This window comes from Scylla paramamosain, chromosome 27 (assembly GCF_035594125.1).
Source record: "Scylla paramamosain isolate STU-SP2022 chromosome 27, ASM3559412v1, whole genome shotgun sequence".
Taxonomy (NCBI): Eukaryota; Metazoa; Arthropoda; class Malacostraca; order Decapoda; family Portunidae; genus Scylla; species Scylla paramamosain.
Window position 1 is genome coordinate 11,445,716 of NC_087177.1, and position 22,593 is coordinate 11,468,308.

At 35.0% G+C, this 22,593-nt stretch overlaps 4 protein-coding genes across 20 annotated transcripts in view; 1 reads left to right on the forward strand and 3 right to left on the reverse strand.

Annotated features, from left to right (window-relative positions):
* LOC135114204 (E3 ubiquitin-protein ligase RNF113A-like) overlaps positions 1-9,209 on the reverse strand; it is a 24,973-nt gene extending 15,764 nt beyond the window's left edge. Inside the window, exon 1 of the mRNA XM_064029963.1 lies at positions 9,079-9,209. Coding sequence (XP_063886033.1) covers positions 9,079-9,169 — 91 coding nt within the window. The 5' untranslated portion in view covers positions 9,170-9,209. The remainder of the gene's footprint in view (positions 1-9,078) is intronic.
* LOC135114203 (uncharacterized) lies at positions 5,109-9,064 on the reverse strand. Its single transcript, XM_064029960.1, has 2 exons — positions 7,843-9,064; positions 5,109-5,769 (listed from the first exon to the last, which is right to left on the reverse strand). The coding sequence occupies exons 1-2, from the start codon at positions 8,164-8,166 to the stop codon at positions 5,134-5,136; spliced, it is 960 nt and encodes a 319-aa protein (XP_063886030.1). The 5' UTR covers positions 8,167-9,064; the 3' UTR covers positions 5,109-5,133.
* LOC135114205 (zinc finger protein 511-like) lies at positions 9,199-17,198 on the forward strand. Of its 7 annotated transcripts, XM_064029969.1 has the most exons (5): positions 9,241-9,308; positions 9,435-9,503; positions 12,105-12,260; positions 12,725-12,926; positions 14,267-17,198. In XM_064029969.1, exons 3-5 carry the CDS (start codon positions 12,106-12,108, stop codon positions 14,744-14,746), a joined length of 837 nt encoding a protein of 278 aa, XP_063886039.1. In that variant the 5' UTR covers positions 9,241-9,308; positions 9,435-9,503; position 12,105; the 3' UTR covers positions 14,747-17,198. The 7 variants fall into 7 exon arrangements, with proteins under 7 accessions (XP_063886034.1, XP_063886039.1, XP_063886036.1 ...); XM_064029964.1 differs by lacking the exon at positions 9,435-9,503 and having other exon boundaries at positions 9,199-9,308; XM_064029966.1 differs by lacking the exon at positions 9,241-9,308 and having other exon boundaries at positions 9,316-9,536.
* A 1,203-nt stretch (positions 17,199-18,401) lies between these two features.
* LOC135114201 (E3 ubiquitin-protein ligase MARCHF8-like) overlaps positions 18,402-22,593 on the reverse strand; it is a 91,515-nt gene continuing 87,323 nt past the window's right edge. For all 11 annotated transcript variants that reach the window (XM_064029950.1, XM_064029959.1, XM_064029956.1 and 8 more), the window contains exon 7: positions 18,402-21,110. In XM_064029950.1, coding sequence (XP_063886020.1) covers positions 20,650-21,110 — 461 coding nt within the window. In that variant the 3' untranslated portion in view covers positions 18,402-20,649. The remainder of the gene's footprint in view (positions 21,111-22,593) is intronic.

Here is a 22,593-nt window from a genome sequence, read left to right on the forward strand (position 1 = left end):
ATTTCATAAGCTCGTCTACCAGTGAAAGACTAGCTCCAGCCTGTGATTTGCAAACGAAAACAACTTGAAATAAAAAAAAAATCAATTTATTTTGCATTTTTTCCTCGTCTGTTTAATCCTTTCACTGCTATGTTCATATTTTGGCAACATTCATAACAGTATAAAAATCAAGTTTACAGAGAAATATAAAGCAGAAAGATGATAAAAAATATTAATATTATTTTTTTTAGGATACAAAAATATTCAACGTGCTTTAGTATAAAAATAAGTGTCTAAATAAGTGTCTCCAAAAATGTAAAGGATTATGGGAAACGAACGTCCATCACTGAAATGGTTAACTCCGTAATACAAAAGTTATCAGCACCAGAAGAATGGAAAAATGTGACCATCTGATGGAATTCCTAACGAGACACACAAACTTGTAATCGCAACATTCATTAGTTATATCTTGGCCTATGATTCCTGTCTAGAATCCACTATAGGCAAATGAGTTATCAACACCACATGAATGGAAATATTAGGCCATCTGGTAGAATTTCAGACGACAGACACACACATACGTAGTCACGACAGCCGTCAGCTATAACCTGGCCTCTTCTTGTCTGAAATCTAATACGTAGAAATGTGTTTTCACTCTGACATCTACCTAATTATTTGTTTGATCTACGTAGTTTCTTTATCTTCATGAAGTGGATTAGCATATGTTTAGAATATAATTTAGAAAGACAAAACCGAAAACAAAAGGAATTATATCAATAATTCAGATTTATGGATGGGAATGGCAGGTGAAAATGGTCGGTATGCTTCATGCAGGGACTGCCACATGAGGGCCTGATGACTTCTTGCCTTATTGCTTGCCTTATTTTCTTATGTTTTTATCTTTTAGTGATTGAAGTTTCAGTTTTGCTCCGGAAGATAAAATCACGATTACTCAAATAGTGACAAGAGTCGTATTATCATTAGTATTCAGAAGGTTAAAGTGTTCTATTATTACTCCTGTTCTTCTTATTATTATCATTATTCTATTGTCTTCCTCTCGCAGAAGGACCGCAGTCATGGGTTACAACATTGACGAAAAGGTGGGTAGCTATCGTGGCTTCTTGAAGCGCCTGCTACAAGCCTCCTAAGACGCCACACCTTGTGTTCCTGAGTCTCCTTTGTCTCTATTGCCAATGATGCAGAATGAAGAATTACATCAGTCACTCACAGGAAAAACCCCTCTCTCACCCTCTTCCATTCTCTCATTTATTGCTAGTTAATTAGTCTATTCTATTTTTACATTCCAAGCCACTCCAGCAAGACACGTTTCTCTACTAAAACTATAGAAAGGTTCTCATAAGCTTTTTTTTTCACTAATTGTGCATAATATTTATTAATTTGCTACTAGAATCATAAAAACACGAATTCTTAAGGATCCTTTCCCATTGGTAGTCCATTGTCCTTGTTAAGCTGTCACCAGAATCATGAAAAGATGGCCTCTCATGAGTGTATATACGTAATTCTTGTAAAGCTATCACTATATTATACAATCATGTAGAGATAGATTCCCATGAATGGTTTACCACTGACTGCATAATTCTTGTAAAACTATCACCAGAATCATGAAAAGTCGGGTGTGTTTCCTTATGATGATACATAATATAATCCTTCTTAAACTACCACTAGAAACATGAAAGAAAAGATGGCCTTCTATGAATAAATACACTCCTTAAAAACTGCAGCAGCTTCAACTAAAACCCTGCTGCTGATCGTGCTTGAGATATGAGACACCGGACTGGGACCTTCAGTTAACCCTTTTTTTTCTGCGTTTTTTTTTTTTTTTTCCTTTTAGTCCTTGGCCAGGACTCCTCTTTCATAACTAAAATTAAGTAAAAAAATATTAATAATAGTTACAATAATAATAATAATAATAATAATAATAATAATAATAATAATAATAATAATAAATATATGGAATAAAAAAAGTAAATAAATAATAATAGTAACAGTCAATAAATAAAAAAAGTTTGAGAATGCAGTTAAGACAATTTATTTCTCATGGATGCTAACACATTCTGCGTTATGAATTCTTTGCGCTACGTGATATCCCAGTAACACGTTCAACATTATGAAATGAGTGTAATCGCAGTCTATTAATGCCCCTTAGTTCATTCACTTTAATACGTATTATATTTTTACCATCCTGAATTCTTATAGCAAACATGACGAACCGAAAAGGGAGTGTTATGGTGTAATGCCTCGTGTCTTCCCTGCAGCCGAGGGTGGGGCAGGTGCCGCTGCTCATCTTCGCCTACTTGGGCTTCTCGCTGTTCGTGTCGGGTTTCATCATGACGGTGCTCGCCTACGCCCCCACAGACTCCTACATCATGGTGATGATCCAAGGCATGGGCGTCATGGGCTTCCTCGGACCCATCGTGCTCGTTATTGGCAGTAAGTTCTCTCTCTCTCTCTCTCTCTCTCTCTCTCTCTCTCTCTCTCTCTCTCTCTCTCTCTCTCTCTCTCTCTCTCTCTCTCTCGCTGAGAATATTTCACAAGACTGAGATTACCATTATAAAGACAACAGAGGAACAAGGCAAAGATAATATAAAAGTCAATAAACAGAAGAAGAAAAGAAGTCATGATAATTTATTGCATATCCTCCATAGAAGCTTTCTCTACAAAAATAAATAAATAAATAAATAAAGATAAAAAAATAAATAAATAAATACTCTGGTGGGATTGGAAGTCGTAATGGTCAGCAGTAAACAAGTGACTGTCCTCTTTCAGGCATAATGCTGCTGGTGTCCGTATTCTACTGTCTGTGCACGAGCAATGACGATTACGACGACTACAACTAGCGGCCACCAACACTTCCGCACGGCACACGTACCTTGCTGGATGCCCCAACCTCATAGGGAGGACAGATGACTAAGCCCGGACTAGTTCACCACTGGGAGATCATTCTTACATAATACTATGAAAAAAAAAAAAAAAAAAAAAAAAAAGCGTCCAATGGCACATAAATTTAGGTACTTGTTAAACCCCGCTGCTTTAGATGGACTTAATAGCCACCTGACATACTGGGGTACTGTCATCTTCAGCTGACAAATCACCACCATCTTGATATTGGTTGGTCGGCACGGACAATTATGTTTCCTTGCCCTTACATGTCGAAGGAAAGTGTCTCGTGCCATTCGGCGGCTCCCATTCCATGACATCAAATCTGCACCAACACGTACAGATAATTATTAAATTACTAACTTTATTATATATATATATATATATATATATATATATATATATATATATATATATATATATATATATATATATATATATATATATATATATATATATATTATTGTGGCTTTAATATTGTCCATTTGAATAGCTGAAACCAAATCTAAATTTTGGTAATCGAACTTCTTTTTCCGTGACCTAGAAATACAATTTGCTAAACTGTATTTCCATTAAGCTATGTTCAGTAATGCTACAATGTTAGCATATTCTGTAACTTTAGGTTAATAGATGTATGATTACGGCGAACATTATTTGTTACTGTTTGTACTATAATCTAGTTAAGTAATTAATATCAGCTACTTCTTCTTCTTCTTCTTACAGATTTGGTAGGGTACAATTCCATCGTAGCTGCAGCATGTTAAGGGCTTGTGTGAAAATGCATTTCAAAGAATAAATAGGAAGATCCACTTTTTTTTGCATATCTTAACGATTAGTTTCTAGATCTAAAGAGACCCTTTTAATTTTCTTTTTGTGTTGCCTACAATAAACGTTTTATCAGGTATGTAGTTTAGTTCAGGCAACAGTACAGTTATGGTCATGGCTCCGGGGAGATGGAAAGCCAATTTCATATCATAAGGTCAAAAAATCTTATGTACATATGTGACATAAATGCAGCCATTTTGTACGATAGGGTGCACGCAGGGAAGGATGGACCCATGCTGTTAGGCAGGGTGTGGTTGTCCTTTTGTCCTGGCCAGAGGAAGATAACTTCTTCATTAGTTATATAGGGATACTGCCTGCCAATTCTGGTAGTAGAATATTTACTTGTTACAATTAATAAAAGATATTTCTATAGCCAGATTTTTTTCTCTCACTTGTAGTATATAATGATAGGTATGTATTAGAGGTGGGCACCGCAACCAAAATATCACCTGTTCAAATTTAAAGCATTATTTTCTCTATCAATAAATCGACATTCTTCTTTAAATTTAATACTATATATAAATAAATAAATAAATAAATAAATAAATAAATATATATATATATATATATATATATATATATATATATATATATATATATATATATATATATATATATATATATATATATATATATATATATATGTATATATATATATATATATTTTTTTTTTTTTTTTTTTTATTTGCAGTTCCGCAAGTGTAAATAGTTTGTATCTGTTTCAATACCACGAGATCAACAATTTCGGTTTATGCTGGATAGCACTGAGGGATTTGCGATAATAATTTTCATACTCGAGTAGCTAAGCCAATGAAGTTTAAAAATTATCAGTAGTAATAAATATTATATCAAATATGAAACTATATCTATAGTAAAATATCTTAAAAGGAAGTTATGGCGGAAAAGTTTGTTCAATGATACCAACATATTTCAACAAGATCTTTTTCTTAAAGTTGTGGATAGCGGACTGTTTGAAAATTTTAGTAGAATGTCACGAAGTGATTTTGAGTACCTACTGATGAAGATTAGTCCACACATCAGAAAACAAGATACTAATTTTCGGGATAGTGTTCCTCCCGAAGTTAAACTTCATTGCACGCTAAGATTTTTGGCGACCGGAGATTCGTATGCTTCGCTAATGTATCTCTTCAGAGTATCTAAGTCTGCAGTAAGTATCTTCATCCCCGAAGTGTGTACAGCAATCATTCGAGTTTTGAAAGAATACATTGAGGTAAGAATGAGATAGTTTATTCTTCATTTACCAGTGCAATATTGTACAGTCAGTGTCAAAAGTCTTTGAACACTGTGAGCCTAATTCATCTATGAAATACGGTCGAAAGAGTTAAAGGACTTTTGATACTAACTGTACACTATTATTGTTTCATTAAGGAATTAAAGAAAATATCTTTTCACAAAACCTTCTATTTAATTTTACATAACAAAATGTACTAGTGAAAAGGTATCACTTGAGGCTTCTTCCTGTATCTCAGTCGTCGATAGACTTGAACTGGGACTTGGGCTATGAGTAGGAAGGGGAATTGGGCTTGGAGTTGAAAGGGGAACTGGGTACTGATTTGGGCTTGGAACTGAAAGCGGGCTTGGAACAGGGCTGTGAGAATGTGGAATTGGGCTTGGAACAGGGCTGTGAGAATGTGGAATTGGGCTTGGAACAGGGCTGTGATAATGTGGAATTGGGCTCGAGGTAGGGACTGGAACTGGAAATTGAGTTGGGTTGGGTTTATCATATTTCCCCAGTGCTCCTTCAAACAGAATATTATTAATTGCATGTTTGACCATCATTTGGCTATAGCCACTTAATCTGCGTAGCTCGCTAGCAACATATTCCCCATAAATAGCACAGTCGTCTCGGTTGCTGGCTGCTTTCATAATTTCGTAAGCCTCGTCAGCCCTTTTGGCGTCAGTATCTCTGGACGCCACTCTTCTTTTTTTTTTCCCGCTGTAGGGCACGGGTTTCGCGAACTCTTCCAAGTCTCGGTCTCCCTCTTCTTGAAAAGCTTCACCAATTTCAGTTAGCTGATCATCAGAAGTACAAGTTTCATCATCAATCTGTAAAAGAACGAATGATAATTGCAAATATGCAAATTGTTATTGAAGCGCTCGTTACAAATGTGTGGAAATTGTCTGGAATATGGGAAATATCTATATCGCTTTTATACATTCACATAAGTCACTACGCTTTTCAGCAGCTCTGTTACCTCGATTTTCTCGATAACGAAGTGTTGGATCACTATTATACTTCGCCATAGTTTATTTCACACCTAGCGCTATTTTTTGACTGCATAGTGCATTACCAAAAGTGTATGAGTAAGCTATATACTCATGGCAATTTAGAGAAAGTCACAATATCCAGAGACAGCATTCGGACACAGCCATCACTACGTCATACCCCGGACCCAACCCACCTCTCTCCCTCCTTCCCTCTAGCACTCGTTATCCCTCCCTCGGACAAAAATACGTAGAGGGAGGGATAACGAGTGCTAGAGGGAAGGAGGGAGAGAGGTGGGTTGGGTCCGGGGTATGACGTAGTGATGGCTGTGTCCGAATGCTCTCTCTGGATATTGTGACTTTCTCTAAATTGCCATAAGTATATAGCTTACTCATACACTTTTGGTAATGCACTATGCAGTCAAAAATTAGCGCTAGGTGTGAAATAAACTGTGGCGAAGTATAATAGTGATCCAACACTTCGTTATCGAGAAAATCGAGAAAATCGAGGTAACAGAGCTGCTGAAAAGCATAGTAGAGACCTAATAATACATAGGATTTTTTTTTCATTTCAGATTCCACAATCGGAAGATCATTGGAGGCAAATTGCTCGAGATTTTGAGGTATCTTGGAATTTCCCTCATTGCATAGGGTGCCTTGATGGAAAGCATGTTGTAATGCAGAACCCAGAAAATTGTGGAAGTATGTACCTCAACTACAAAGGCACTTTTAGTACAGTTTTAATGGCTGTATGTGACGCAAATTATTGCTTCACCTTTGCTGATGTAGGATGCCAAGGAAGAATATCAGATGGGGGTGTATTTCGTGAGACCACATTTTACAAGAAAATGGAAAATAAGACCTTGAATCTACCACCTCCAGAGCCTTTGCCAGGAAGAGAAGTAGACCTACCGTTTGTTCTCCTGGCGGACGATGCATTTGCTCTAAGTGAAAATTTGTTAAAACCGTACCCTGGTCTTTCATTGGACAAAGCCTCTCGAATTTTTAATTATAGGCTTAGTCGTGCACGTAGAATTATCGAAAATACATTCGGCATAATGTCCTCAGTATTTAGAGTCTTCCGAAAGCCATTACTTTTGAATGTAGAGAACACGAAGCTCGTAACTCTAGCCTGCTGCTATTTACATAATTTCTTAAGGAAAAGAAAAGACTCGCGAATGATTTATACCCCGCCAGGATCTTTTGACTGTGACAGGCAAGACGGAACAATAGCTTTTGGCAGCTGGAGAACTATTACTGAAGGAGACTCTGGAATTATTAATCTTCGGAGAATTCCTAGAAGGGCACCACAAAATGCAAAAAATGTCAGAGATGAGTTTAGAACTTACTTTATGTCGAGAGAAGGACAAGTGTCGTGGCAAGACGCTTGCATTTAATCAAGCAAGAAGGACCTTCATGAATTTTCCATTGTGCACATAGTAATTTCCATTGTAAAAAACTGAAGCGCAGAGGTGTTTTTGTTCTTAGTTAAGACTTCTTAATATTATTATGTTAAACTCTAAATGAGTTCATTTTCTTATTTTCAACCATACATATGTCGCCATGTATCATGTATATGCAGAAAGTAGATTAAGATTAAAGAGAGAGAGAGAGAGAGAGAGAGAGAGAGAGAGAGAGAGAGAGAGAGAGAGAGAGAGAGAGAGAGAGAGAGAGAGAGAGAGAGAGAAAGCGATATCAATGAAATAAAATAAATTGAATAACATTTCCAATGTCTTATCCATTTATATGAATCCTGCTCGCGTGTATATCCATGACACACACACACACACACACGTCAGCACACACACACGCATTAGTATAAGCAATAAAATAACTCTCCTCATAAATGAATATTAACACATGTTATAACGTTCAAATAAAAGCAACTACAATATGAATATGATATGTACAAACCTGAGAAATGTCCTCTTCAGTGGACAGTCCCTTTTTAGGTGCATCGACTTCAAGCAAGAAGGTGAGAGAATTGTAGTGAATCCATTGTTCGCTTGTAGCTGATCCACTTTTCTTTTTTCTGTATTTGTGGAATGTAGTGCGCAGATTTTTCACTTTATCCTTTATTTCTTTCACATCACAATTAAACACTTTAGCTAGATCCTCCCAGATCTTAACTTTCTTTTTGTTATCCTTGTATGCTGGGTCACATAAATCCCAGAGGACTCTCCTCTCCCGGTACTCCTCAATCACTTTTTTAACCGTGTTTATGTCCCACACAACCATCGCGAGCGAGGCAACCAGGCAACTGAACCCATCAGCTGCGGATAGCCGGCGACCGTTGGCAAATTGGTAGCAGGCAAACTCTGGTTGCCAGGCAACCGGGCAAACAGAGGCAACCTGATAGCATGCTACCAGTTAGCATGCTACCAGGTTGCTAGTGTTTGCCTCGGTGTAAACGTACCTTTACGTTTCTTCTTGGAATTCAATATGAGAAACGCAGCTGCTGCGACTGCCTGCACCGACATCTTGAACAAAACTGACTGCAACCAGGTTGCTTTGGTGTAAACGGTTCAGTCGCATGCTATCTAGTTGCCTTCGATAGCAGGAAACCTCGGCTGTAGGCAACCTGATAGCATGCTACCAGTTAGCATGCTACCAGGTTGCTAGTGTTTGCTTCGGTGTAAACGTAGCTTTAGGTATCATTAGTGTCTCGTACAGTTGTGCATATTACATTTTCATCTTGCATGCAATGCTGTGATTCTTTAGGGAGACATTGCACATCTCACTTGAGTCATTTATGAAATGGCATTGTTCGGAGATGGGGTAAGAGAGATCGAAATACCTGAAGTTGTTCAAGACAAGACAGAAAATAGTGACAGCAGATCTGCACGTCATTTTGTTTAAATACAGAATTAACGTCCTAACTCTAAATTATAACACAATGTTCCAAGAAGAGAAAAATGTTAAAATATTAATTCGTAGAATTGTACCTATGATCCTATGGTTCGCATTTACCTTGATGGAAATCACTGCAACAACGTCTACATCATACTCTTGTTTCGCTATTCAAAATTATACCAACCCCACATACATAATCACAATTAAAGTTTTGTTCCTGCCCTCTCCTCCTCTCTTATGTAAAACTTGCATGATATTAACTAAAAAAAAAAAAAAAATGGGTAAACTTTTCCTAACCTTTTGTTTGTGGAGTTTGTCGCTTTCCTTGCTGCAGTTGTACTGTATAGTTTCCATTCGGTAATGGCCGTATTAATGGTATTTTACACATGTTACCCAGTCGGCTGTGGTGGCATTATAGTCTTACAGCACATCCAAATGAGTGACTTTCGTTACACCATGATTGCTCGAGTGTCACCCACCTAAGGAAGACATATGCCCTATCCGCGTAAGATTTCTTGTCTGATGAGGTAAGCGATAACGTTCGAGAAGCGGAGTGACATAGGGTGTGGGGCTGGAATGACCTGAAATCACGCCAATCTCCCCCCTGTCCCCCCCTTTACTCTTCTCCACTGCCGCGATTTGTTTACAAACAGACACCACGCGGGCGACGCGGTGACTACTGTACAGGAGGGCCCAGCTGATGCGTGATCAGTGATTCGCAGGTCTGTCATGATTGTTTGACATTTATCCATGTTGTGAGTGTACTTGTCTTGCTCTGTTCGCGTTAAAAGGTGAAGTGAGCTCGAGTTACCTCCAGAGACTGAGGAAGACCGGGTTTGTAATTTATCAGTTAAGTTTTTTTTATTAAAGGTTAAGCCGGGTACTACACATCAACATTAGCACCCGGCCTATTAAGACAGAAGAGTTGAGTCACTGTTTTCTATAAATGTGAGTTTTGTTGTGTGATGGTTTGAAAATAATACGGAGTAGGCGTTCTCAAAAGTCAGATATAAAACAAATGTACTGATCCGGTGATTTATTATTACTGATATTTGTGTTAAAAGTCCCTAATTCATTCCAACAATTCCTCTTTACCCCAGTCATATACAATTTATCAATCAATGTCATGGCATACCAAATCAAAAGTCATAGTATACTCAAAAAAGTATCAAATCAACATTAAATCCTTCATCAACTCATCAAGTTATGTAATCATAAGTTAGCAATAATTAATCTTTTATAGATCTTTCTGGTCTGAGACCAGTTTGTGCTGAGTTTAATAAGTCATTATTATCAATAAATTTATAAAGTCTTAAATAGAATTTGTTCAGGTGACTTAACACAGATTGAAGTGACTGACACAGTCCTGGAACCTTTTTTGAAAATAGGTACAACAAAAGATTGTTTCCACAGTGATGGAAGTGACCCTTCATCCAGTGATGCCTGAAAAAGCAGTATGAGTAGGTATGCCAGTTCCTGTGCACATGCCTTTAAGATAGTGGTTCTTAACCCTGGGGTTGCAACCCAAAGTTGGGTCACCATGCCATTTCAGTGGATTGCTAAGGGTATGTTTGTAGGTGGGCATTATCGTGATAAATTATCACAAGAGTGATGTTGGGTTATTGGTTATCAATAATTATTTTTCCCTCGTTATCAATTCATCAGTATCACCAATAATTTTGGTTCCAAACTAATGATAATTGATAATTTTTAGTTTTCGGAACATGGGCATGTTGAAGCTTTTAACTTTCAAAACCAAATGTAGTTATTTTACTTAAAACAGTACTTTTCATTAGTGAAGAGACAGGATAAACATTGAATTTGAATTTTTTTCTAAGATTTTTTCTAAGTTTTCTAAGATAAAGATAAAAATAAAGACTTGGATTTATCAAATTTTTTTTTATTTAAGATATCAGTATCATTGTTGCTAGTATTGGAATTTTGTACTTATCAGTTTATTGGTTATCGGGTGATAAATTTATCACCAGTCATCAATTATCAGTTATCGCCGATAAGGTTATTGTTATTGATTTATTGGTTATCGTGATACTTTTTTTTTTTCTTGTTATCACTCCTAGCTATGGATATGTGCACAGTAATTTCCTCAGTATACCTATTCGAAATGTTATTGATGTGTTAATCATGTGTATAGAATACCTAAGTCATTAAGGCTAAGCAGATCATAGAAATGCAGACAATTTCATTGAGATGAAAAAAAAATTAAATATAATTTGAATTTTAAAGAAAAGAGTATTTATGAAGGTATATGGGTTGCCATGGTTAGAATTTCGGGTTGCAACCAAAAAAGGTTAAGAACCACTGCTTTAAGAGATGAGGATGAATGTTATCAGGGACCATCGACTTAGAGTGGTCAAGTTTGGAAGGAACTGATGCAACATCATCTATTGATATAAACAAATCTGTAATCTGATCTCCTTGCCACGCCTGATGGGGAGTTGGAAATTCTGGAGAGAAAGGAGCATATACAGAAGCAAAGGATGCCGCAGATGTGTCAACCATCTGTAGAGCCGTAAATAATTTGTCCTGAGGGCAACTTAAGGGATCCAGTACTTGATGTATCTATTTTCTTCCTAATATACTAGTGAAAGACTTTAGAATCTGACAGTAATTTAGATATTAAAGAACCTTCTTGATTAGCTTAATTTATCACAGAATAATTTTGATATTGATAATTACAATTGAGGAAAAGGTCCAAGGTATTTTTTTACTGCATCAGATTGTGTACCAAATACTGTTCAGTCATGTTTATACTGTGACCACAACCTGCTCCTGCATCTCTTTAAAGATAAGGACAAAGTGACAATCCAATCACAACTATGTGCTTTCATATCACATTAGGGAGTGTTCCACTGGTCTCCTACCACAGGATTGTTAGTTGTTAACAAACCAAATTTAACCAAACCTAACTAAATCTGACCTTACTTAACAAAATCCCTAATCTAACCTAAAAAATTGTGATAATTTTTTTTTATCACAGCCAACTATACTCAGGACATTTATTTGTCATCTCTCTGTCCACATTATTCTTGTTTTAATTCATTTGATATATATTTACCCTTTTATCTGTGAATAAATTCTGTGAATAAATTTTGTAGTTTTGCTACAGGATCTGATGCATTATTTTTTCTACAAATTAATTTTCCATCAGAAATTATAGATATTCCTAAAGGAGTGGGTGCAGGAAAGGAAGAAAATATCCCTCTGCATCTCTAGCTAGCAGTTTTCTTGTGTTGATTTGTAAGATTCACAGTAAGAGCTTGGAGAATTTGAAATCTGTGAGACCAAGTCATGACTTACTTCAGGATGGGCACAAATGACTGTTGGAGCTACCTGGCATCTTTGGGTGTACACCACTACGCCTGGCATGACCCACTGTTGGCAGAGGGCCTTGCTGTCTGTACTCCTCTCAATAAGACCCCATGCATTGATGTTGATGAAGAGGAATTCTTCCATCCCAGGTATTCCATCACTCACATATTGACTTTCACTTGATAGAAGACAGCATACTTACATGAACTATATATCATGAGAACTGTAAAAAAAATTATCATATGTCCTTGTATGTATATGGTAATAGTCAATTGATATATAAAATTCTGAACTTTATTGTAATACAAGGTATATAGCCAAAAGCTTTGATTATGGTTTTCCTGCCTCATTTTTTACATGATTATGAGTACATGACTAAGTTATGACACTAAATTATCTTTTATATACAGTAGTTTATAAAGTTGGTTGTACCATCCTTACATCTCATGAGTGATTGAAGCATCATTAATGTAGTAGATCATGAAATGAGATAAAGGAAGAGAAGAATGGGTCATGATGCAATCCACTCCTTAAATAGTTTAATGTTAAGCATCAGCAGAATTATAATGTAGTACGTGGAATGATTGGCTTTTATTTTCCTCCCTACCACTAGTGTTGACTCATTAGTGTGCAATGTTGGTGGATGCAAGAAGACATTTACCACTGTGGCAGATTATGCAGCCCACCAGAGGTCCTGCCACCAACACGTGTGCTCTTCCTGTAAACAGTCTTTCCCTACACACCACCTGCTGGACCTTCACCTGCTGGAGGCACATGATACCTTATTTCAGCTAATGGCAGAAAAAAACCCACAGGTAAATACATGAAGAGCAGGAAATAATTTTCATTTGTGATCACTAATCACTTTTTCTTACTAGGCTATCTGTTTTTCTTTTCTTTTCATTCCTGAAGATTTGAATCCATGAATACTAATGAGACATTTCTTGGTGTAGTGCTGTTACAATTAGGTGAAAGTTCAGGTACTAAATCAGGCATGCATTTCATGCCTACAGATTACATTGCAGAAAAAAAAAAAAAATAATAATAAAGAGTTAGTTTTATGCGCAATGAGTACTTCTTGCATGGATGAAAATTTAAAGACATGTATGCCTATAAAAGTGTTTGAATGTTGTGGCCATGGACTCCAAGAGCAAACTGCAAAGCTTGTGGTTAATTTTTCATTTCCATGTATGTATGTGTCAATAAATTGGTAGTACTTGGGAAACCAGGGAAAGGTAAACTCCGATATTCTGAATGTTTGTACACGATCAGAAATTAATTTTGGGGTGAGGTGCCTCTGCTCATGATAGCTTCACAGAGCAAGGAGTTTGGGAAGGATGTTACTGAAAAACAGGGTTTAGCTCATCTTTCTTGCTTTAGAATCATACCAAATATTTGGATTCTTATCTCATATCCAGAGTTCTTGGTGTTACAGGCTTATTCAGTTACTTTCCCAATAAGGAAATCAAGGTATATTATTTGTTATGTACTGGTTTTGACTAGTGAATTATAGGTTTGTAGCAATCAGACTGGAGAGACAATATCTGAGGTGTAGATCACCTGTAAGGTGCAAGACATAGTAAAGGAATAGTATGGGATAGAAAAAATGAGAAAGAATAAAAAAAACCCTGGAAAGCAAAGGTTGTGTATGGGAGGTTTGATGAAGACAGCTTTGTTGTGGCAACACCATGGAAAACATACTTAGAAGAAACTAAATATGAGAGACATGAATAGATGTGTTCATTTGTTTTAGTGGTAATAGAAGAAAATAACTGTGTATATGCTGTTTCATACTTCAATACCTATTTTTTTAATATTTATGTATCAAATATTTTGTCAAGCAGTGAACATATGAAAAAAAAAAAAAAAAAAAAAAAAAAAATATATATATATATATATATATATATATATATATATATATATATATATATATATATATATATATATATATATATATATATATATATATATATATATATATATATATATATATATATATATATTTTTTTTTTTTTCTTCATATGTTCACTGCTTGACAAAATATTTGATACATAAATATTAAAAAAATAGGTATTGAAGTATGAAACAGCATATACACAGTTATTTTGTATTAATATTTCTTATTTTATTCAGTATTGTACCGTTTTTTTTTCAGTACCAATGCTTTCTGGAAACTTGCCAAGAAAAGTTCAGAAATCCTACTGAAAGGAAAACCCATTGTATAGAAGCCCACAAATTTCCATCTAATTTCCGCTTTGATACGTCATGGAGAAAACTGGAAAGAACAAATAGGAAAAATAAGAAAGCTGACATTGCTGGTGAATCTCCAATGGAATGTGAAGTTGCAGTTGAAAATTCTCCAGGATGTGGTTCAGAAAGTATTGAAGCCACACCTACACACACTCAAAATGAAAATGTAAGAAAGACTCCAAAGGTGCCACATACTTTGTCCTTTGGTGCTGGAGTTGCTCGAGGCTTCAGTCGAGGTAGTAGAGGTAGCAGGGGACACGGCAGGAAGAGTGGCCCACACTGGCACCAAAGGAAACATGCTCCACATAATTCAAGAACAAATATTGAAGAAGTAAACATGAATGACTTAGAAGCAGCACTCCCTAGAGAACCACAAGGTGTATGATGTGTGAATGTTACAGACTTCATAGATTTATTGTAATTTGTTATATAGGTATGTCAAGTTTATGGAAGGTTGTTTGTTATGAAACCAAGATCTAGCTCACAAAAGATATGAATTGCCGTAAATATTCAGTATTATCAGATTCAACTCTTTCTGTGATAAACTGTAATTGTTATACTCCATCAAAATGTATTTCAAGTCATAGCAGCATTACCATACCAGAGGCTTTGTTGAAAGCAAACATAAATACACACAACCATAACCACAGAAAACATTGCTAATGTATAGTTCTTAAAATAATTTTTTAGGAAACACTCAAATATCCCACTATTTTTGCTGGATTGTGGTTTTGTAATTTTGCTTTACTTTTATTAAAAGAAAGTAAGTTATAGTAATAAAATAATGCGTCTTTTATACAAATTTGTTTCTTAGGGTGAGTCTCTGGTTGTGGGGAGCACTGAAGAACTCCCCAAGTGACAGGAATTGTCTTATCTGGGGCTCTTTGGGACATGAATACAAGTGAATTCTAGATAGCACCTGCTGTTTTGGTCCTAACTGTTTGATTTAACAAAAGTATTGTACACTGTACATTATATAGATGCAGATTGTCCATATAATGTTCTTGACATAATTCTAGGGTATGTTTTTGGTGATAAGAGAATTCCTCAGCACCTTGCTCATGGTGGGCCTGGATGTGGGTAGCTGTGGTGCTAGGTGATAGCCAGTGTGAAAATTGTTCTGGGACATTGAGGTGTCCCAGCTCCAGCCATTGAGCACCAGTTCTTGCTATTATAACAATACCATAAATCCCTGTCATATGGGCTTGCTGTATTCACAGTAGTTCAGTGTGTTCCCAGCTGTTTCTTTTGTGAGACAGTTGGTTACCACAATGTGGAAGCCTATCATTATCATGGCCAGCTCTTTGGGGGCAGTTCCTTGAAACAGATGTCTTCATCAAACTTCTCACCTTTGAACAGAATTTTTTTTCATGTGTTATTACATCTGGAGATGTGATATGTATTATAAGTGTTACATACTTTACATGTTTGATTATATGAACAAATACTTTTAAATGTATGCATTGGTAACTACATCTTGTCTTGGCTGGGCAATGTTAGCCTAGTAGAAAGATGCTAATGGTGATAAGAAAAAAGAAAAAAAAAGTGGCTTTCAGTGTTGACTCACATCATTAGAATAAAGATTATTACCAGATATAATCATAATCTCTTCCATGTAAAGGTGGTTTATGTCAAATGGATAATATAAGCCCAGAAGAGGGCTATGTACTTACTAGTCACTCACACCAGTGCAAATTGTCTTCTGTACCATACTGTATAGGTAATTTTACTGATGAACATGAATTGTAGTTCATATAACTTGGTCTTTATGATAAGATTTTGTGGTAGGACAGAAAACACAATTTCATCCCCCTCCCCATATTAATTGAAGGCACTGTACATATTACACTTCAGAATCACTTGATTATGCTATTCACAGTACCAAAGATTTAAGCAAACATTTTATAAGCATTTGATTGAACATATAATATAACCTTAGGCATACTGGATTTGCAGAATTCAAATAACCCTTTAGTGTTTTGCATGAGGACTGACAGGTTTTGTCTTTTTTGTTCCAACTTTATCTTGTAATCATGATGAATTGTTTAGGACCAAGGTTTTCACAGATTCACAATTCTAAAGGCTTAATTTCTAAAGATTAGACTGAAAAATCTTGAAGGGTTAGTAATCAGTAGGTTTTAAAATAGAATCATTACTACTATGACAGGCAGGAAGTGTAATGCCCTTTCTCTTTGTTTCACTTTATTTTTATATCTGGATGTTCCATCTTGGGCATGGGAGAGGATGTGCTTGTACAAACAAATAAAACAATATTAAAATGGTCAGTAATGTGAAGCACATGGAAAACATATGGGAAGCTTAATAAGTGACAAACATGGCAAAACTAAGCTCTGAGTAAATATTGTTTTCAGTGTGCAAGATATTGCAGTCATTAATTTACACACCTTTGTATTTCTTTTAAAGTTAAGGTATCATCTCTTACATATATAACATGTGTGACTCACATTTGCTTACTGACTGTCTATGTCTTTTCATGTATTGGTTAATGATGTTAGGTGACCCAAGTTTCATAGCTTGTACCTACTTGGTTGAGTATTCCCTTATTCTCTCTGGAATGGTGTCAAAGAGTTACATACAAGTCAGACACTAAATATCAGAAAGGGAAGATATGCTTAATTTATAGAGTGCCCATGAATACAGTTTTGCTTGGTTGGTTCATTCATTACTGCTTTCGTGAGATGCCTTGTTTATTGCTAGGAGTGTATTTAGTGTTGAGAAATTGGTATGAAGATGCAGTACATATAAAAGTCTCAAAATTTAGTTGTCTATAGTTATCTCCAGTTAAAAGATATCTTTTTAATAAACTGTTTTTGTATTGTGCTAAGTTTATCTTACCTGTCATCACTCATCAGTATGTAATATATGTATTTTGAACTCATGTTTCATTTCTATAATCTTATCTTTAAATTTACATAACAAAATAACTTATCACCTCAGTTTTAACACACTGTCACAAACATTTCAGCATTTAATATATGACGCAAAATGCAACTATGTAGAAAGTGCAAAAATTCATTGGCTATCATTTTCAGTTTTTAATGGTTTTTAAGAAATAAGAATTTGCTTTCAACTCACCTCTTTCAAAGATAATTCTAAAACTTTGGAAGCCTGAATAGAGAGAGAGAGAGAGAGAGATGAACAAGTTGGGACAAGCACTGTAGCCTAACCCTCATGAGATACACCAAGAGGGAGAACCATTCTTGATCTTGGGCTCCATTCTCTGATGCCCAAGCCATTCCCACTCCCATTCCATTCCCCAGGCTTGGTATTCAGGAAGCCCTCTAATGAAGAAAATGAACATACATATACTTTGTATGTATCTTGAAGGGCAGGTTCCCTCAACAAGACCAAGATAATAGTACATGAAAACTATGTATTTGCTCTGGAATGCCTGCCTGCAATTAGCATTCTGTATTATTATGTCTTGGAGGAAATGGCAGCTTAATTTTCTCTGTTAGCAGCTTTCCCATTAGGTGATGAAACGTCTGCACATGTGGTGTTGCAATGAAAGAACAGAGAGGTGTTGCTTTATTTTTGTTTTTTCTTAAGTGGTTTCAAACACAATAAAAGTTCTCTGTTAATATCACGTGTGTCTCTGTTGATATTGTGTGAATGTCATTAGTATGGGTAATTTTTCTTTAGTCAGTCACAGAATGTAAAGATGTCAAGACTTGATGCTGTTGAAACACAAAGTAATTCACTGATAAAGCTGATTTTGAAAAGATGAACACAAAATTCCCTCACATGTATTTCATTCAAATTACATAGAAATTACTTGAGGATAGCAAGTAGTGTAAATTACTGTTCAGATATGGCATGAGTGCATGTTTACTTGTATGTGACTCTGGTATCACCATAAAAATATTCCAAGAACTTATTGAAGAGTCAACTCAGTACTGAACAAATGCAATATAAAGAAATAGATGAATGAAAATAGAGGAAGAATAAAAATTAATGTTTTCAGTACATACCTTGTGAAGCCTTCGATGAGGTTGAGTGGCAGGTGAATGACAGGTGAATATACTATAATGTTCATTTTTCATTACCATTGTCAGTGAACATCTACATTTCACACATGATAAATTATCATCCCAGTATCATCAAATGTATACTCTATAATTCTTATTTGTTTATTTATTGATTTTTTTTCAATAAATGCTGAACTTTGGCAAACCAAGAAATTTACTTCTTTGAAATCAGTTTACTTTAATTTAGATCCTGATTTTAAAATTTAAATGTAAATTTCTTGCCAAAATTTCATGTCAAATTATCTATTCAAGAAGTTGTGAAAGTGGCACAAATCACAGAAATGCACCACTGACTTTTTTGCAGCACATGCACGCAAGCACATACACACTCCACACATTCACAAGAACCACAGAGATATCACAACCTCCCAATAGTTAAGTGCCACATGTGATATGAAACAGGATTCAGATTCTACACATTATTACTCATACCAATGTAGAAACACAAGATACAAACCCATGTTTCCCAAGTACAGTGACACAACACCTAATAAGAGAACACACTCACCACTTCCTGGGCGGATACATCTTATATAAAAACAATAAATACGTTTTTCTAACTTTGAGTACAAAAGTTGTCCCCTTGTGACAAACTATTTACAGTAAAATCTAACATGGGAATATCACAACTAGTTAAGCACATGGTAGGCAAGTCTCTTCATGACTAGGAAGGGGCAGTTGGAGTTGTACCTAATTGCTGACATGAGAGTGAAGGAGCCCAAGAATGCACTGACGTTCCATCCTTTTGTAAGAACATAAACTAAAGATAACAATTACAATTCAATATAAAACCAATAGTGAATTTTTATCCTCTGATGTCAGCATACCAGTACATGTTGTTTAGTAATTCAATTATTCTTAGGCTTAGTTTTGTGTTGAATGTTTGTAAACAGGATTTAGCATCTTTATATATATATATATATATATATATATATATATATATATATATATATATATATATATATATATATATATATATATATATATATATATATATATATATATATATATATATATATATATATATATATAATTATATAAATTATATATTCTTATACATATCACACAGGTATATGAATGAAATTATGTAATAAAAGCTCACCATCATCACACTACATAAAAATAGTATTACTCTGCTTTCCAAAGTTGTGATCAGAGTAAAAATGCCATACAATACATAGCTAGAAAAACCAGAATTGTACAAAAGAAGATTGTAATTTATAAATTTACAATGCTTGAACTACAGTAAGCATATACTCGTATGAGCATAAATAATTCATATATGTATGTATGTATTTATATATGTATGTATGTATGTATGTACTATGTATATATATGTACTGCATACAATGTACAGTAGAAATTTGGATGATTGAATAACAAAAATGTTCCCTTTGATTCTGAAACTCACCTACAGTGTTTTATTGGCTTTAGCTTCCACCACCCCACAAACACACTAGTCTTGTGTTTAGTGATTTGGTGTGTATGCTTAATAATATTGTTTACATACTGTTCTTAATTCAATTTTATTTTGTTTCAAGTCAAAACACTTTCTTTGGTGATGTGCTGCAAATTGAACCATATAAAATTGTACATTTGTGAATGATCTACTGTAAATATCACTGTACACAGACACACAAGTATTCCATATGGTAACTTAGATTATAAGATGACTGAACCCTGTCCCTGAACACTCAAGGTTTGTATACTTAACTCCCTGTGATCTTATCAATTCTTGGACATCAAGGAATTGTACAAATATTGAAGGTTATGGGAATAATTTGATAATACAAGATGATGCACAGTACATAATACAATATAGTTGTATGAAATATAATAATCACTTGACTTTAGCATCTCCTTAACAAAACACTTACATTACAGACTCAGTCATATCTGTTCTGTTTAGTACTACTTTATATAAGCAGGGACCAAGGAAGTCAATGTAAATATCACATTTATTCTAAATCATGATACTGCTTCCAGAACAATTCTGAAATGTATTCAAAGCTCTCATGAACATGTTTTATATAAAGAATTTTATCCATGTATAATTTTGACGAAGCTCATCACTCACAGTGAGTCAAAGATTTAAAAACCCTTCAGTTTGTTTGTTTCATGACATCAACAAATTCCTCTTTGTCTAAGACACAACATATATGAATATATACTGTGTTAGGAAATCATGGATGAAGAAGACCACATTGTTCATATACCTAAAACATTCAGCATTGTGTTATCACATGTTGTCGAGGTGCAGTGTCTCAACCTCGTGTCCTTCTACACCACCTTCAGTCCTGCACTGGAGGCTCAGGCTGGGTGTGTGGATCATCCGCGGTTCAGCTTTTGGCCCATCCCCTCTCCGGGAGTGTGAACGAGTCTCCCAAGCAGACCCTTCACTGTCGAACACAGAGTCAGGTTGTTGCATCCCACCCTTACCCAAAGCACGCTCTACACCTTTCTCTAGGCACATACTATGAGAAACTGATTTCCTGAAAGGCTGCCTTTCATTTTGTGCTAGGGCTTGGCTGGAGAGCTCCTCCATACTTCCATGATTGCACCTTCCTTCATATAAAAATGGGCTTTCTAGTGTTGGACATGCGTCTCTGGCTGTGGACCTTGACTCCGCTGGTCCTTTTGTGAGGAATGCTGTGGCTTGGTGAGGTGTGGTTCTGGATCTTCGCATTCCAGACAAAACCCCTGCAAGCAGTTCATGAGTAATCAGCTCAGGTGATAACAGCCCAGTATCATAATTAGAATACCTGATCTAGACTTACAAATAAGATCTATTGATGTAATGAGAGTACTAATATATTCAAGGTAAATCTTTTTCTGCTTACTGTTACCATATTGAAAGAAACATGTTCTTACATTCTTCATATTACTTTACATTTGTGGAAGCAATGAATAAATGTCACAGTGGTTTGAACACTATGTAAAATAAGGTTTAAAACTGTACTGAGGTGCAGTATGCAGGTGCCTGAAAATCAAACCCTACTTGAGCAATTCTTAATATAATGGTGATACAAGCTGATTCAGGATACACATAGTGGCATAAGGTAGATAAAAATAATTATATAAGCAGAACAGAGGAAAATATTGCATTGCAGTGAACAATTAAGTGATTAAATTACTGTATAAGTAAGCTTCTTAAAATAATTATAATAATGCTCTTGATAAATTATTTTTTGGTGAAAACAAGGCCGAAAATATATGATTCCTTTTTACATGTGCAAAATTCTCAAAACTAAAATGCTTTTGCAGTAAAAAAAAAAAAAAAATAATATATATATATATATATATATATATATATATATATATATATATATATATATATATATATATATATATATATATATATATATATATATAATTTTATATACATGAAATACAAATTTTAGTTCAGATGCTGCATTTTTTAGAAGTGAATGACAAAGGGTCTGAAAATTTCAGCAAAAATGTATAAATCTATTGCTAGAATATGTTAAAGTAAGGGACAAAGTATGTTTCCTTGACTGAAAACATCTGAAGACAATAAGGATGTGGTACAGTAAAAGTCCTTCAGTTAAAATGTTATGGTTATACAGGCTAGCCCATGTATGTGGACACTTTTACTTGTATCTTGGAGAAATTAAGTCACATCAGAGCCTCAGTGTGCAGCCAAGGTTCTGTAAGAAGGCACCACAGCCATTCACTATAGATACAATCATATATATATATATATATATATATATATATATATATATATATATATATATATATATATATATATATATATATATATATATATATATATATATATATATATATATATATATATATATATATATATATAAAATATCAAAGTGAACTTGGTTCACACAGAGGTCCTGAAATCTTGGAAGTATTCCACTAAGCTCATGCCTGAAGCTTATGGCAAACAAGGCTGCAGCTTCTAGGCTCTAAATTCATTAAGAAGCTGCAATTTATATGAGATGTTTATGTAAATGTGAGTTATCAACACCTTATCTCATAAAACAATCCTCTGTGATAGTAACACCAGAAAATCTCTTGGGTGTAATGACTTCTCAGTGTTTAATTCCAGCAGGACACTTGCAGGATAGTCATGATGTTCTTAGGCAATCATGTTTTGCTGATGGTCAATAAAGTCAATATGAATTGATCTTTATTATGTCCAAACTTT